Raw genomic sequence first — 17725 nt, forward strand, 5'->3', positions numbered from 1 at the left:
ACACACACGCATGCACCCACGCACATGCATGACAACCTGTAACACGGAGAGAGCACACTAAAGTCTGAGCTTTTTTTTGTGGAACATTTTATTCATACTGATTGGAACATGTTATTATCTTTTATATATATATATGTATAATTTTAGGGTGTGTGATAAATGTTCTCGTGTTTATTGGGTAGACTGATGAATTTAATACTGCTGTCTGTGGACTGAAAAAACCTCAGCGATGCATGTTGCATTTCTGAACACACACCACATGGGGGCAGTGCAGCAGCAGTATTCTGTGTGAATTTACCCTTTTGATCCCAGAAAAAGATTTAGGATGTCCCAATACATGCACGTCAATTGCAGTATGCCAAAAATACCTAGGGCTGTGTTCGGAAAGCCATACTAACGTCCTACATCCTACATACTCAACATCTATATACTACATACTGTCTACTCAAAGATCGATTGTGTATGCGAGGTGCGTCGAAACGTTTTCAGTTGAAGTATACTCAAGCAATAAAGAATTTCTTCTTCTTCTTATAAGATTCCGGCCGTTTAGACGCTGTTTATTGCCGCCCTCCACAGGTTAGATATAGAACTAGATTTTTACATACAGTCCTGTGTTGTGCAGGAAATTCTAAATAAAGAATTTCAAAAAAACCTTCCTTGTCGTTTGAAAAGACGCGATGCATTGTGGGGCGGTTGAGTATGAAAAGTATCCAAACGATCCATACCCAAAATCTTCCCGGAAGTTAGTACTCATCCGGGAATTTCTCGCATACCCAAACTCGCATACCCAACCGTCACATACTCAAATTGAAGTCAAAATGAGTATGAGTAGGACGTTAGTATGGCTTTCCGAACACAGCCTAGATGCCCCACTAACTCCAATAGCATTTTGCACTATTCGTCTTTATTCATGACATTTCTCGAATTAATGAAAAAAAATCTTCCTTATCTGATTTTATTCTCACTCCCAAGACCCTAATACTGTTCTGTACTTTAGTATGTAGTGTAGTAAAAAGAAAAAGTATTTGATTTGGAGTCTCAAGATGTGCTGTTTCAGAGCTCCAAGTGTTAGAGGGAGCTTGTCACGTTCTGCCCAATGTTTTCAGAATAAAATGCCTATGCAGTTAACGGATTGCCCTGATGTAGATTCCCTTTAAGCTGCACATACAAAGGAAGCCAGTGTTGACAGCCTGTAGCATTGATAACATCTTGTATTGACTTGGGCAGACAACACAGGGAAGTCCTCCCATGATAGACAAGGCAACTTGGCTGCAGGTCTACCTCCAAGCAGTGAGGAAAGTCAGTGACAGTGGATGGTTGGTTTGTTCAGGGTGGACTTGGCTTCTGGGCCTGGTAAAGGTTAGGGAGATCACTAAGTGATATGACATTTTACTGCACACTTTGACAATGTCCCACAGTCGATTCCTGTTGGTTGGTTGGTCCTCCAAAAAAAATAAAACATGTTTTTTGAGAAACAGCTGGAATATGAAATCATACTATAGTGACAGCTTTCCTATAAAGGCGGCTGAGAGGCTTAGATGGGCTCCAGGCTGTTACGCGTCATTCAATGAATCAAAGTCCGGTGATGAATATAGTTTTAGCATTTATTACTGAAGACAGAATCACAACTGATGAATGAAAACATCTAGATGGTATGAAAACAAATCAATAAAAGATAAAGTGATGAGGGTTGTTAGTTACTGACGATTGTTTTGACGATGGTTTGACGGTAAACAGAAAATATCATCAGGAGCGCCACTAACCCCCTTTGTCTCTTACCCCCACCCATCCGAGTGCCCAGGTATATAGATTAAACCCCACTCATGTGTCAATTAAACAGAAGTGACATGAACCAAAACAGTGTGAGTAACCTTCGGAAATAAACAATAAACAAACAGACCAAATATGCATTTTGGCCCCTACACATACCTTTTTATTGCCAAGATATTGCAAGAAAACAACATCACAAACCCATTCATACATTTAAGGGTTTATTTAGGTAAATGTTGTGCCTTTAAAAACTAACAACATTGGATTTCACTGACACCGAAAAAGCAGGTCTAGCAGTTAAAATCAATGTTCCAGCTTATTTAGAAGCCGATATATTACATAACCTAAATTTTAAAGCCGTTTTATAAATTCCACTATGGCCGCCACATAGATATGTGTGCAAAATGCCAACATTGATTTTCTGATTCCTCATTCAATACCCTTTCCAAAAAACTAGCAGCAACCGCAACTAGCTGGTGAACTATTATTATTATTTTTTTTTTTAACCTTTATTTATACAGGTATATCCCATTGAGACCGAAGACTCTTTTGCAAGGGAGACCTGTTTTCCTTTCCCACGTTACCATTCACACACACACTTTCATACACCGATAGCAGGCTAACTATCGACATTCACACGAGGCAAGGTGGGTGAAGTGTCTTGCCCAAGGACACAACAACTGTGACACAGGTGGCAGGGCCAGGGCGGGGATCGAACCTCCAACCCTTTGATCATCGGCCGACCCGCTCTACCAACTGAGCCACAGTCGCCCCAAGTCAAATTAGTGGAGTGTCTAGCAGCCCAAGAGACAGTTATTCCTTTATGGATCGGGTGGAAACCAACAACAAAGCTCAAGGAGAGAGGGAATATTGGACTTACACTGAACTATACTGTTTCTTTTCAAGGTGTTCACATGATCAAAATCCCATCCAAGCCCAAGGTATGGATCACATTCTATCACTGTTCTACATTCTGATGTGGTATAATGATTATGGGCATTGTTTTTTTCTTCTCCTATATTTCATTGTTGAGGAGCCTCAGACTTAAGAATTCCATTGCCAATGACTGCTGCTGTAATTTCGTTAGCCTCATAGCATAATTGCCTAAATCATATTTACTCTACTCTACTTTTACTCTATATCTACTCTACTCTACATCTACTCTACATCTACTTTTCGTTAGCCTAATAGCATAATTGCCTAAGTCATAGATGTAGAGTAAAAGTAGAGTAGAGTAAATATGATTTATGCAATTATGCTATGAGGCTAACAATATGCGAATTTACACAATATAACCACAGACAGCTTGACTGTTATATTGTGTAATATTGCTTGTTCCACAATGTTCCACAAAAGTCATGATGAGATTGCATATTCTTTCAGTATTGGCAGCAAATCCTACACAAAAAGTATGTCTTCTAGTAATAGTTTTCCCTGTGATATGTCTTCAGGTCAAATATATATTTGTGTACACTGGCCAGCTACTATTTTCATATTCTGTTATATTTTTCTATTCTCATTCAATCCTAATCATATTCAAGATTCTTAATTTTATTTCTACTGAAATGTACAGCACATCATGCTTCTTACTCTGTGCTGGAAACTGCAACATATAGTACTTTTGTAAATTGCTCATTATTCCATATTGCACATCATTTCACTACTTTATAACACTTAAAATATGACTAAGGCAATTATGCTATTAGGCTAACAAAAAGTAGATGTAGAGTAGATGTAGAATAGAGTAGAGGTAGAGTAGAGTAAATATGATTTAGGCAATTATGCTATGAGGCTAACAATATGACAAGTACACCTCTTGAATCTTGAATGTATGGTTGTAGAGTCAAAGCATTATACAGTAATACAGCACACTTTCACTTGTCCTTTGCAGAAATACTTCATTGTGATGCAAAGTGTGTTTTATCCAGATGAACGAATCAATGCCAGGTAAGCTTGGTTTGCTTACCCATCTATACGAGGCACGAGTGGCATTAGTATTGTGTTAACATGACAGCCAGCGTAGCCTCTTTGTGTGCTCTGACGTGTGCTTTGTGATGCCAGGTATGACATTAAGGGCTGTGAGGTGAGTCGCTGGACAGAGCCCGCACCAGAGGGAAGCCAGATCATCGTGGTTCTCAAAGACCTGAACTTTGAACACCAGTACATCACTCTGGGTAAGGAAGCACAATGGGATGTGTATGTGTGCTGTGTGCCACATGGAGCTGTCTAATAACAGAAAGGGTTACGGCCTCTCATGTTATTGCACCCCCCTCACGCCAAGCAATATTTTGTTTCTCAACACTATGCATTCCACAAAATGCATTATTTTTGTCTTTTTCCCCCAAAAATGTGTTAATTTTGTGAAACGACGGGCACTCGTAAAGAAAGAGAAATTTCTTCCTTAGTAAACCCTTAGTTTTAAGTAAATATTTGATGTCTATGTGAACATGTCACTGCCATCAGGATGACAAGTCCTTAAGTCTAAATCCTTATCTGAGATGTGTACATAATGTAAAACAATGTCAAAATGTAATACATTTTCACTTTATTATGTAGGCTGATACTCTGTCGCACTTTGTAACACATTTTTACACAATGCGTCTTTTTCTGTACAAAGAATGTGTGTGTCTGTGTGTGTGTGTGTGTGTGTGTGTGTGTGCGGGCACGCGTGTGTGTGTGTGTGTGTGTGTGTGTGTGTGTGTGTGAATGCAGTGACACTTATTGACCAATGAATCAACTAAACAAATAGTATTATTCAAATTAATTTAGACGATTTCACGATTGATGCCAGAATGCATAAAATAGGCAATAAAATGTTATACAATCGTGGTTGGTTTTAACATAATGCAACAAATTATTACTTTTTCGTAAAAAAAAAATGCATTAACATTCTGGACTTTGCTGACACATGACATCTGGTGAGAACATTTGAGTTGATTCCTTGAAGAAGTTAATGTGAAATGACTTTTTGCTTTGTGTGTGTGTGTGTGTGCATGTGCATGTTTGTGTGTGTTGTGTGTGTGTGCAGACCAGCAGCGTCCCTGGCTCCTGAGGCAGGTGGAGGTGGACACAGAGTTCTTGCGGGGGTTGAATGTGTTGGACTACAGCCTGCTGCTGGCCCATCAGCCCTTACAACAAGACGAACTGCACCAGAGCCTCTCCTTCGCCACGCTCATCATGAGAACCAAAAAGTCATTCTCTTTACCTTTTCTTTTCCCTCACATTTCATAACGGGCTTTCTCAACATTTACCCTGCGTTCAGAATCGCATACTTTCTACTATTTAGAATGGTAGAAAAAAAAGATTTAGGATGTCCCGATTCTTGTGGCCATATTTATGATGGTTAGAAGTTCCTACTGATGTCTACTACATTCGGCTAAGATTTTTTTAAGTGTTGAAAACAGCATCCTATTTGGGCGATTCTGACCCACAACCCAGTGCGCACGTGAAGTGACGTCACATCGACGGAGCCTCCGTATGAAAATAAACAGGGATGCGACGGATATAAAAGCAAGAGGCGAGATCAAGGCGCAATGTTATGATGAAATAAAGAAGTAAAAGTATGTCCCAATTGTAGCATACTGCATCCTAACTAGATTATTTTTCTCTTCAGAAGTAGTATGTAGAGTAGAAAAAAGAAAGAGTATGCAGGGTTAGATTCTGTGATTTAGTTGGCCCTGATGCTTCATTTACAGTGCAGTTATAAGGGAATTTAATGTTTGTCTGCCTACAGTACCACTTTTAGTCTTAGAAACAATGAATAGAAAAGTTATTGATAAATGCTTTGATAGATGACTTTTCATTGGAGGTGAGACACTGCAGGTGAATAGGGTTTACATTGTGTATCTTTTAAAAAAACAAAATGCATCATATAAAACAGACCATTATCAACATTGGAGCAAACCCTTCCTCAATAACCTACTGGATAGTGCTTGGAATAATTGGAATAATAGTTTAGTTGATGTAAGTGCTTTAGAAGTTGAATGTTGAGATAATGTCTGTTAAAGATGGTTGTATAGGAGAAATATATAGACGCAAACAGACAAGATTTAGTCACATTAACACCTAAATGTACATTTTGGACCTTTTGATTTATAAAAGTATGAAAGAAGAAATGTTATGGTTAAGCAAAATAGGCAAAAATCTCAAAACGGACCATTGCTTGAAATAACAATGTTGTTTGTTAACAAATGAAAGGGTCCTACACAGCCTCAAGGGGTTAGATAAATGCACCTGGAGTTTAAAAGTGAGTCATGTAGGCCACCACAGAGGGGTCTGTATACAGTATTTAGCCTTCCTACGGCATACTACTCTCTTCCTATTATTGTTATGATTTCATTTCATTTCTGAAAAGTAGAAGAGATGAGAGCAAAAGAGAGACATTTTAAGTGGGAAAATGGAGATTTCCCATTCTCAAGTGTGACTTGTAGTGAGAGAAATGAACATATACTGTGTTTAAAGCAAAGAGTTTTATTCAATAGCAAGGGCCACTCCGGAGGATCCCTGAAGGCAGCATACGCAAAAGTATTTTGTCAAGAGTGATATATTTTCTTGAAAGTATCACATATTTAAAGCACATTTACGCCACAGGGGGCAGACGTTTAAATTACATTACAATGGTTTGCAACAGTTGAGGGGCAGAGAGACAGGTAGTTGAATACAATTTTCATTTACAAGAAGCTTTGTAGACAAAAGTTCTACAAGCTGGCTGGTAAATCAGCAGGGGGCTGTCTGTCTGGACAGGCAGTGTGGGGTGTAGTTTGTTTATTCATATGTCAGACTATGAGATATACTTTTCCATTACAGACTCATACAGCTCCTAACACTCACAGACAACTGTGCCTCTCTGTTATCTGATTGGTTGTTGATGGGATCCCTCCTCTGTCATCCACTCTGCTCACGTACACAACGTTTAAGCTAAAGGCCCATTGACTCATCTCTTGTCTGGCGGGTTTAGACAAGATAATAACAGGGGAAAAAACAGTTTCAAATCTGTTCACATACAGTAACCGTTCTGACACTAAGTCAGCTGCATTGACTGTGAGCCAAAGTTCAACATGTCAAAGTCTATTAATCTGTCCAGCTTAGTGTGAACAGTTTGCCTGTCTGTCTGTAACATTCATTTGAACTGTGACCAATGTTATCTGAACCCGCCAGTTAAAATGTGGTACCAATTAGTTTCCCCTCAACAGTTGCAACATGCAAATTATGAGTATTTTGATCATTCTCAGCCACATTACGGACAATGGATGGAAAGGTCACTTGGGGTGCGTTCCAAATTGCATACTCTTTTGTTTTGCTACAGCTGATTATAAAAAGTATGTAGTTTGTATGCAGTAAGCATACAATTGGGACATACTTTTACTTATTTATTTCACCATAACAACGCGCCTTGCTCTTGCCTCTTGCTTATATATCCGTCTCATCTCTTAGTTTTTTTCACTCAGAGGCTCTGCCGATGTGACGTCACTTCCTGTTGCGCACTGGATTGTGGGTCAGAATTGGAATTGGGATTGGAATGCAGGGTTGGTCTCTCCATCAGTCCATCATTTTGGACCGGACTGAATTAAAAGCCTGGGCTTTGTGTTCAGTTCTAACTAGCTAATGTTAGAAAGCTAAGATGCTAAACTAAGATGGTAACTACGGTACACTTTACACCTGTTTACACCACATCAGTCTGTTAGTATTGTCATCGTGGGTATGTTGGCATGCCAATGTTAGCATTTAGCTGCTAACCCTAACTTCACAATAGATTAATGCACAATCAATCTAATTTTCTCAATATTTGGTGCACACTGTACATAGTAACAATTCTATGTAAAAGCTTAGCCATGCTTTTCCAGTGCTGAGAGCATGCCTTTTTTGTATTAATAATTAAATAAGGCTAATTAACGTAGGTGCTTTAGGGACAAAGCAAATGACTGTGCGTTGTGCAGTGGATATCGGACTACATCTTAATTGTTGTCATAAGATCATATCAGATGAACTGTTTCTTATTTAATCAATCAATCAATCAATCAATCAATCAATCAATCAATCAATCAATCAAACAACTTTATTTATCCCAGAGGGCAATTCAGTTCAGCAGTCCTACACACACTAAGCAACACATAACAGACAATATACAGCAGGGTTCTCAACTTTTGGAAATTGTTTAGAGTGAGACAGAAGCGGATTTCCCATGCGAGCGTGCGAAGCGCGCAAGCAAAATTTTATTGTGTGTTTTTAACACAAGTTCAGTTCAATATAATTTCTTTGTTTTAGTTAAAATATAGCCTATTGTAGTAATTTTATGATGAAAGTATAACTGGATTAATACCAAATGCCAGACTAGTGAGATGGCTGTAGGCCTAGGGTAGTTGTTCGGGGTAGTTATTTCAGTAAAACTCTTAGTTCAGTTCAGCAAATATGGATACTGGATATTACTGATGCTCGCTGTCGCTTCGAGTGGCAGATTTTGAGGCCTTCAGGATAGGGGTTTTCTGGCTCCCACTTGAAGCACTGTGGCTCCACACCAGCCATTTAGACCATCATAATGGATGACAATGTTCCTTCTAGGGCTAGTCTGTTTCTGGTGCTGGTGAAGACCAACCATGGCGAAGACTCTTTCGGTGTCCGCATTTGAATGTGGGAGCACTAAAACCAACTTGGCCCCTCAACTAGTAGGTGAAAAATCGAAAAGCAAGTGCAAAACAAAAGCATTATTAGCTATGTCTTATGGGCTTCATGAGGGGCCTCTAAGGCCCCCACACACATACAGGAATAAACTTTCTACATGTAAATTATATACTGTTCATAAAAAGTGGCTTTCCACCCTGTATCTGTTGCAATGGGCCCCTCCATCATATAACATGGGTCTGCAGACCAATCTTCTGAAATGTTTTTACAGTTGCAGAGTAAAGAGTGCTGCCTGTTTAAGAAAAATAATGTTCCTTCTGCAGCTCAAGATTTGATTTAAATCTAAATTTTCCAGATTGATTTTTCAGATTGATGCATTTTACTTTAAAACTGTACCAATTTTCTTCCAGGGGGGCATGCCCCCGGACCCCCCAACAAGGTACAGGATATCTCCCACAGTATCCCAAAATCCTGTGGGAAACACTGACTCCCTTAATATGTTTATGCCAGTAAACGTATGTATCTTTGCAGAAAAGTCAATGTAACTGACTGGATTGGGAGGGGGCGGGGGGGCTTTAAGAGTCTGGGCCTATTATCTCATAATCCGTCTATGAACCAACTAGTTTCCACAATCTTTTTAATTTTTGCGGGGAGCATGCACAAGCATTATTCATAGAAAAAAATAAAAAATAAATGTGGGGGGCCCCACACAGGGTCTTGAAACGGGCCCCGAGATCGTTAGGACCGCCCCTGCACGCTTGTCGTGTAGCTTGACGAAACGCTGCGCCTTCTCTCTGCCCGCTCGGCTCTCGCAGAATGCATTAGTGGGCGCAACAAACGCCACTGTCCCGGGAGAGATTTTTCTTTCCTCGGGACAGCTGGTGAAAACAGAGAACAATTTCGGGAAAAACGGGACGGGTGGCAACCATAGTATAAATAAGGTGGCAACACTAGGTGATGGTGGTGAAGGCCAGGATTTATCGAAGCTATAGGCTATATAAAAAAAATTGTTTGGCAGAGTTATAATTTGCGTGAGAAATGCAAGGTGTGGCGTGGAGCGTGTGAATTGCCTGAAATGCGTGTGTCTCACTCTCATTGCGTGAGGGTTGAGAACCCTGATACAGCCAATAAAAAACAATAAACAGGACACAGGATATGTCAGAGAGACACAATGGCTGGGCATGAGTAGGCCTGCACAGTTAAAAGAATAAAAAACATCAGATCCAAGTGAATAAATAAATAAGTAAGGTACCTAACAACGACACTGATACCCAAGTGGTACAGCAACAAGAATCATGTCCAGACACTTACTTTCCCTGGATTCATCTGAAAGCTTTATCCACTCACTGGAAGTTATGTCTCACGAGGCAAATAGCCTACATTATGCAGATGCGCAATGTTAAAGGACATTATTTTTACATTTATTCATGAACTTTTTTTAATCCAAATGGGTCCGTTGTGCTATCAGGCTAATTTTAACATCAGATAGATCAGAATATTCTTTTTAATCACAGAAATGAAATGTGAGAAAGTGTATATCCACGGTAAATTGCTGTGACTCAAAATCCATTCTCTTTCCCTGTGACTCTATCATTGTAGATCTGTGATCCAGGGCTCCAGTCCCAGCCATTCGTCTGTCCCCGGGGCCGTCCCAGAAGACGACTCCAGCTTACTGTTGACTGGAATGGATGAAGCCTGTTGGAAGCGATCGCAAGCTCCCCCGCCATCATCCAGTGTTGCCACTGATTCAACGTGCCCGGGACATGCCCAGCCATCGGTCTCCGACGGGGCTGAGCTTCCAGACTTCAAGGCCCAAAACCGACGCCTGCTGCCCAACCTGAAGAACCCCCTGCACGTCATCGACGGGCCTGAGCAGCGCTACTTCATCGGCATCATTGACATTTTCACCGTTTACAGCTTCAGGAAAAGGCTGGAGCACTTGTGGAAGAGGCTAAGACATCCGGGCCGCTCCTTCTCCACCGTCAGCCCACAGACTTACTGCGTGCGCCTGTGTCACTGGGTACAGGACCATACCAAATAGACCTGGACTGGATGAGTAGTGAAGACTTAACCATCAACTGTTCACTGAGCATGTTTCAAACAGCTATACGCTCAACACAAATGCACACACCCATGAACCACGTGTCTATTCCATGGCTACCAATGCTTTTGTCTTTTTTCCACAAAACACAAGCCTTAAACTGTAGAAGTATCTATGGCACTGTATTTGTGTCTTAAAGAGTGCACGGTAGACATTTTTAGGCACAGAAAAGTATTCCCTGCAGGGACGTGTGAATTATAGGTAGTAAAGAAACAATGCTTATGCTATATACAGTATACAGTGAGGCTGGTGGTACAGAATAAAACAATCATTTAATTCCGACATTCAAACTTTTTTTCTGTTCTCCTAGTCCCAGTCTTTACTTTAAGTGACCGATAACTCTAAGATAGTAGCTAACATGCAATAACCTATTGAGAACGCAACAGAGTTTTGTTTGATCAAATTAAAATACAAATATTTTATTGTAATTTATCTACAGTAAATAATCTAGCAAAACTACTGTCTGTTCCAAAAGGTTGCCTTGTGTACTCAGAAAATACAAGTCCAAACAAATGTTCAGTCAGAAGAGATTTCACAGTGGGTAAAGGGAGCTTCCAAAGATGCCCATAAAGAAAGATAGGAAGCTCTGTGATGTTTAAAATTAGTTTTAATAAACCTTCATTTCTTTTTTCCCCGAGCAAAGAGAACCCCAAAGCAAAAGTATTGGCTGCAATGGATGCATTTTCTCCTAATATCAAGTTGTGGCTTCGTCTGATAAAACATGAGATGAAACATGTCACCAATCCAGGTGTTTCTGCAGAGGTTTACCTGTAGTTTCAAATACTCTTTTCTTGTTGTTGTCAGAAGTAGGTCATCAGGCAGCTTGGGTAGATAAGCTATTATTTGAAAATACAGAAGTAAATAAATCCACTCTGTAAATGAGAATCGGTTTGTTACCCTCATAGCATAATTGCTTAAATCATATTTACTCTACTCTACTTTTACTCTACATCTACTCTATTCTACATCTACTTTTCGTTAGCCTAATAGCATAATTGCCTATATTTTAAGGGTTATAGAGTATGGTAAAGTAGATTGGATGTAGAGTAAAAGTAGAGTAGAGTAATAATAATAATAATAATTGATAGGTTTTATATAGCGCTTTATTGCCTAGGCACTCAAAGACGCTTTACAGGGTTCCTGGTTCAATTCGTTCACACACAGTCATACCGGTGGTGGTAAACTACGAGAGTAGCCACAGCTGCCCTGGGGCAGACTGACGGAAGCGTGGCTGCCATTCAGCGCCAACGGCCCCTCCGACCACCACCTCAAACATACAGCAATCATACACATTCACACAAGGCAAGGTGGGTGAAGTGTCTTGCCCAAGGACACAACAACCATGACGCAGGTGGCAGGGCGGGGATCGAACCGCCAACCCTTGGATCGTTGGCCAACCCGCTTAACCACCTGAGCCACAGTCGCCCCAAGAGTAAATATGATTTAGGCAATTACGCTATGAGGCTAACGTTGCAAAAATGACTAAGTTATCTGCCTCAGTGAGCCTTAATACAGGCCTGCTTGTGCCCATTCATAAACTCTATATGTGCATTTCCCCTAATAGCCTAGAAATTCAACTATGTCTGTTTCCATTACAATAAGGGCTGGTCAAATGTCTTCTTTTGCCAGAAATCTCCAGTTTATCAATTACTCTTCCAGTTTATCTTGATTTTAACCTTGTTGTGTGATGATACCGTATTATTGAATGCACCAGTAAAGAGTTGTGCTCTCTCTTGAATTGAATAAAAATGCACTCATCAAATCAAAGAGAATGTAATCCATTTTGACATGGTCTCAAAGAAACGTACATTCTTCCCTGGAATTCAGCAGTGCCTCTTCGGAATACGATACTTACTATTAATTCACCTTAAGCCTTTAGAAATAAGATTGATTTAAAAGAAACATCTCAGTTTACAGATATGTTAGTGTGCTTTACTGGTCAGTAATATCTATATGCTCACGTATGAATGTCTGACTACAAAGAAGGAAACTGTAAATACTCTGAGGAGCTGTGTGCTTTTGAACTTGCTGTTTCACTTTGACACAATACATGCTTGTGCCTTATGTCTGCAAATATTGGGTTAGGATCATGCTCTGTAACCTTGACCTAAATGGATAAAAGATGTGTAGGTGCTATGCTGTTTGTGTGCGGTCCTTTTCTGTTGGTGTTAGACAACCTCACACACATACAGTCCATGATGACAACACAACCCTATAGCACAGCAATGTCATTTTTCAGACCGATTCACCTTTTGGAAAATTCTCCAAACAAGAGACATGCCTCTTTGAATTCATAATTATTTCAGTGTTTTACATGCATGGCTTATGACCTCATATTGTATATAGTTAGCCTCATAGCAGAATTGCCTAACTCATATTTACTCTACTCTACTTTTACTCTACATCTACTCTATTCTACATCTACTCTACTCTACATCTACTTTTCGTTAGCCTAATAGCATAATTGCCTAAGTCATATTTTAAGGGTTATAAAGTAGGGTAAAGTAGATGTAGAGTAGATGTAGAATAGAGTAGATGCAGAGTAAAAGTAGAGTAGAGTAAATATGATTTAGGCAATTATGCTATGAGGCTAACAATATGCTGGTATGACCATACAGCCCATGTGAAATGGATTTTTGTAGAAACTCACATATAAGTTCATGAGAAGCATAATATTACATCTCTGATGCAAGTCATTATTTCCACATGTCCTTGTGGTTGATGTCTTTAATGTACATTATAGATTCAAGAAATGTATTGTCATATGAACAGCAAACAGGCCGTTGCACTGTACAATGACATTTTTACACTGTTTGTTCCCCTACATACTCTGGAACACCACAACTAAAGGATGATAAGATATAACAAAATATAGCACAATATATATACACGGAAGGTAAATAAATGATGTGCAATATGTTGCAGTTTCCAGCACAGAGTAAGAAGCATGATGTGCCGTACATTTCAGTAGAAATGAAAGAAAGAATCTTGAATATGAGTAGGATTGAATGAGAATACAAAAATATAACAGAATATGAAAATAGTATGCGTAGGGGTAGCTGGCCAGTGTACACAAATATATATTTGACCTGAAGACATATCACAGGGAAAACTATTACTAGAAGACATACTTTTTGTGTAGGATTTGCTGCCAATACTGAAAGAATATGCAATCTCATCATGACTTTTGGGGAAGCGGAGTAGGTCTGCTCTTAATAAAGGGTTTCTGGTCAAATCAGGAACCAGGGGAACTCTTACAAGCAATATTACACAATATAACAGTCAAGCTGTCTGTGGTTATATTGTGTAAATTCGCATTTCGTTAGCCTCATAGCATAATTGCATAAATCATATTTACTCTACTCTACTTTTACTCTACATCTACTCTATTCTACATCTACTCTACTCTACATCTACTTTACCTTACTCTATAACCCTTAAAATATGACTTAGGCAATTATGCTATTAGGCTAACGAAAAGTAGATGTAGAGTAGAGTAGATGTAGAATAGAGAAGATTTAGAGAAAAAATAGAGTAGAGTAAATATGATTTAGGCGAATATGCTATGAGGCTAACGATATTGTGTAAAAGGACATGGTAGTGCATGTATAACCGGACAGGTTTATACCACTACACTACCATTGCGATGTTTGTGTGAATTGTTGTAGTTGACAGGGTGATGTAACTTGTAGAGCATGAATCATGGCACATTTTGGAAGTGAACCTACTGGAAAGGTATGATCTGTCTGAATGCCATTGCATCACATCTTTCCGAAGTGTCTTCGTCACTGAATTAGTCTAAACAACTGAACACCGACTTTCACTTTCACTGCTTTTGTGAAAACACTGTCAGATGATCCATTGGATTCCTAGTGAAATAATGTGTTTCGGTAGAGTATAGAAAACTTCCCATGTTATGAACAAAGTGTGTGATTATTGATGGCAGTGGTTTGACAACATCAGGGTGGGAATAGTGCATGTTGGTTGGGTTAGTGCCCTATTATTTTACAGTTTTTGCCGAATACTTTCACACATGTTGCAGACTTTGACTCACTGTGTCAAAACTTAACACACAGGCCGAATAGGACAAAGCACATGGAGATAAACTTCTAACTTATACGGCAAAATGAAACTCTTGAAACAAAACCTAACAATCCCATTTCAAAACTGTTTTTAGCATCAAAACAATACACATATGCATCTTTGAATTACTCTTTCCTAGCAGCAACAACACACAGATGTGCTTTATGCAGAACACAGCTGTAGTCAGTACTTTGGATGGTTTTTGATGCAGATTTTTTTTGTGAAAGATTGATTCACTACAGTTCATCTATGAAAACAAAAATAAAAAAGCTTCTGAAAAAAAGTGTATTTTGCAATATCATTGTTTTGGCCAACAAAAAAACAAATATGTAGGATTGCAGTTCAGCAATCCAGTGAGTCACTAGAAACTCTGAAACAATTACAGTCAAATGATAAAACAACAGTGTTGTAAGGAATGGGGCGGGTGGATTATGAATCCTTTTATGGATACGGCCTCCCGTTTGTGTCTGGCCACATCACCTCATCGACATCACATGCAATGTCATCATGGTGTCGAGCAGTCAACAAGGGTTGATGCATGTGAGTACTCGCAAAACGAAACGAACTAACACATTAAAACGATGGCTTGTAGTCATGATGATGATGATGATGATGATATACTTTGAAGTGTTTGAACTTCAACACACTTCTTGCAAAAAAATCAAATAAACTTTAAGTGAGAAAAAAAAGTATCAGGTAAAATGAGCAGACATCCAGAAAGTCCCTTTAAGCTAAACCTGAACATAAATCTTTTTTTTTTTTTAAGATATTTTTTGGCATTTTTATGCTTTATTTGATAGTGCAGAGAGACAGAGGTGAAATGGGACAGAGAGGGGAGTGACATGCAGAGAACGACCGCGGGTGGGAATCGAACCCGGGTCTGCTGCTGGGCCCGGCCCGGGAGGGGGACGCCTTACCAACTGAGCTAAAGGCGCCCCCAAACCTGCTTTTTCTTGGACAATTCAAAACTTTGGGAATACTGTATAAGTGCAGCAGACACAATACTTTATATCCGGAGGTTCAAGGGAGTCTTTGATTATTCTGTGTAAAAAACAACGCAGTACCCAAAAACTTCTCTCACTGCCCTCCTTTTCTCTTCTCCCAGACCGCCTGCCTCCTTTAGAGGAGACCACTTTACCTTGTCCAACGGTCAGAGAATTTGGAACCAAATTAGGAAGGCCTGTGAACTATCGAGCACGACCATACATGCCCCAATCTGGCAAAACCATGCCTTCCCCCCATCGTTCACAGATTCAGCATTCAGAGATTGGAGTCGGAAGGGAATAGTAACAGTTGAGGACCTTTATATAAATGGTCACTTTGCTTCATTTGATCAGCTAGTAACAAAGTGTTCACTGTCGAAAGCTCAATTCTTCAGGTATCTACAGTTAAGGAATTATGTCAGACAGAATATACCATCCTTTGAATCTCTACCCGCAGATGATTCATTGTCCAAAATATTTTTAGACCGGCAGGACAAATCTACTTTAAAGATAAAGCAAGACTGGGAAAAAGACTTAAACATTGGAAAAGCTGACGATGTCTGGGAGGGAGCGCTAAAAAGCATAAAATCCTGCTCTATAAACTCAAGGCTTCAGTTAATTCAATTTAAGGTCACACTTAGATTGCACTATTCTAAGGTTAAACTGCATAACATTTTCCCAGATCTTTCACCTTTAGGTAACAGGTGTAAGATTGCCGAGGGTACACTTGCTCACCACTTTTGGGAATGTCCAAATCTTTACAACTTTTGGTGTCTTGTATTTCAATGGTATTCTAATGTTTTAAGTAAGTAAGTAAGTAAAGTTTATTTATATAGCGCCTCTCGCAGACCAGGGTCACAAAGCGCTTCACATTAAAAAACACAATAAAATACAATAAAACGACACATATACAGAGTCTGTTACAAAGAAGAGTTTCCTAAGAACGTACAATATATTACTATAGGCTACAATATAATACAGAGTACATAGACATGGATCTAGAAGGCCTGTTTGAACAAGTGCGTCTTAAGCTGACTCTTAAAAATATCCACAGAGTCCAGAAAGCGCAGGGACTGGGGCAGGTCATTCCACAGACGAGGAGCAACAGCCTTGAAAGATCTGTCTCCTCTGGTTTTAAAACGAGTGCGAGGAACCATCAGGAGGTTCTGCGTGGAGGACCTCAGGCTCCTGTTGGAGGCATAAGGCTGGATCAGGCCCTTAATGTAATCAGGAGCCTGACCGTGAAGAGCCCTGAACGTCAGCACCAGGATTTTAAAGTTTACTCTGTATGCGACAGGGAGCCAATGTAAAGCTTTCAAAATAGGAGAAATATGGGCTCTCCTGTGGGTGCGGGTCAGGAGCCTCGCCGCCGAGTTTTGGACAACTTGTAAACGAGCCAAGCCTTTTTTACTAAGGCATGTTAGAAGGCTGTTACAGTAGTCCAATCGTGAGGACACACAAGTGTGGACAATCATCTCAAGCTCGTGGCTCGAGACCATGTGTCTGAGCTTGGAGATGTTGCGCAAGTGAAAATTGCAGTTCTTGACCAGCTGATTCATATGCCGTTCTAGGGACATCCCTTCATCAAAAATTACACCAAGATTCCTCAGACTTTTTTTCACTGAGCTGCTTAAGTTGCCGAGATGCTGGGTAATAAGTGGGACAATAGTGTCCGGGGCGACAACTAGGGTTTCAGTTTTGCTGGAGTTCAGCTGGAGGCTATTCTCACTGAGCCATAGCTTTATTTTGGACAGACAGTTTGTAAGGGAAGCCAGCCTCTGGGGTTCGCAGGGCTTAAACGAGCAGTAGAGGTGAAGATCATCAGCATACAGATGGTAAGAAATGTCACTGAACTGCTGGATCAGCTCACCTAAAGGGAGCAAATAAATCAAGAATAGAATCGGCCCAAGGACTGAGCCCTGGGGTACCCCACACTGCAAGTCCGCCGGTACTGATATCATGTTATTAGAGGACACACAGAAGGTTCTACCATTCAGGTATGATCGAAACCACTCTAACACAGGGCCTGACATGCCGACCGCATCCCGTAGTCTGTTAAACAGAATATCATGGTCCACTGTGTCAAACGCAGACGACAGGTCGAGCAGGACCAGGACAGAACATTTACCGGAGTCGGCAGCCATCATAATGTCACTGGACACTTTTAACA

At 40.0% G+C, this 17725-nt stretch overlaps 1 protein-coding gene across 1 annotated transcript in view; it reads left to right on the forward strand.

Annotated features, from left to right (window-relative positions):
- Positions 1 to 12559, forward strand: part of pip5kl1 (phosphatidylinositol-4-phosphate 5-kinase-like 1) — a 19411-nt gene extending 6852 nt beyond the window's left edge. The window contains exons 6-10 of the mRNA XM_080046284.1: positions 2677 to 2711; positions 3662 to 3717; positions 3832 to 3944; positions 4799 to 4961; positions 9988 to 12559. Coding sequence (XP_079902410.1) covers positions 2677 to 2711; positions 3662 to 3717; positions 3832 to 3944; positions 4799 to 4961; positions 9988 to 10429 — 809 coding nt within the window. The 3' untranslated portion in view covers positions 10430 to 12559. The remainder of the gene's footprint in view (positions 1 to 2676; positions 2712 to 3661; positions 3718 to 3831; positions 3945 to 4798; positions 4962 to 9987) is intronic.
- Positions 12560 to 17725: the final 5166 nt, after the last annotated feature.

Source organism: Ammodytes marinus (assembly GCF_949987685.1).
Source record: "Ammodytes marinus genome assembly, chromosome: 18".
NCBI classification, from domain to species: Eukaryota; Metazoa; Chordata; class Actinopteri; order Uranoscopiformes; family Ammodytidae; genus Ammodytes; species Ammodytes marinus.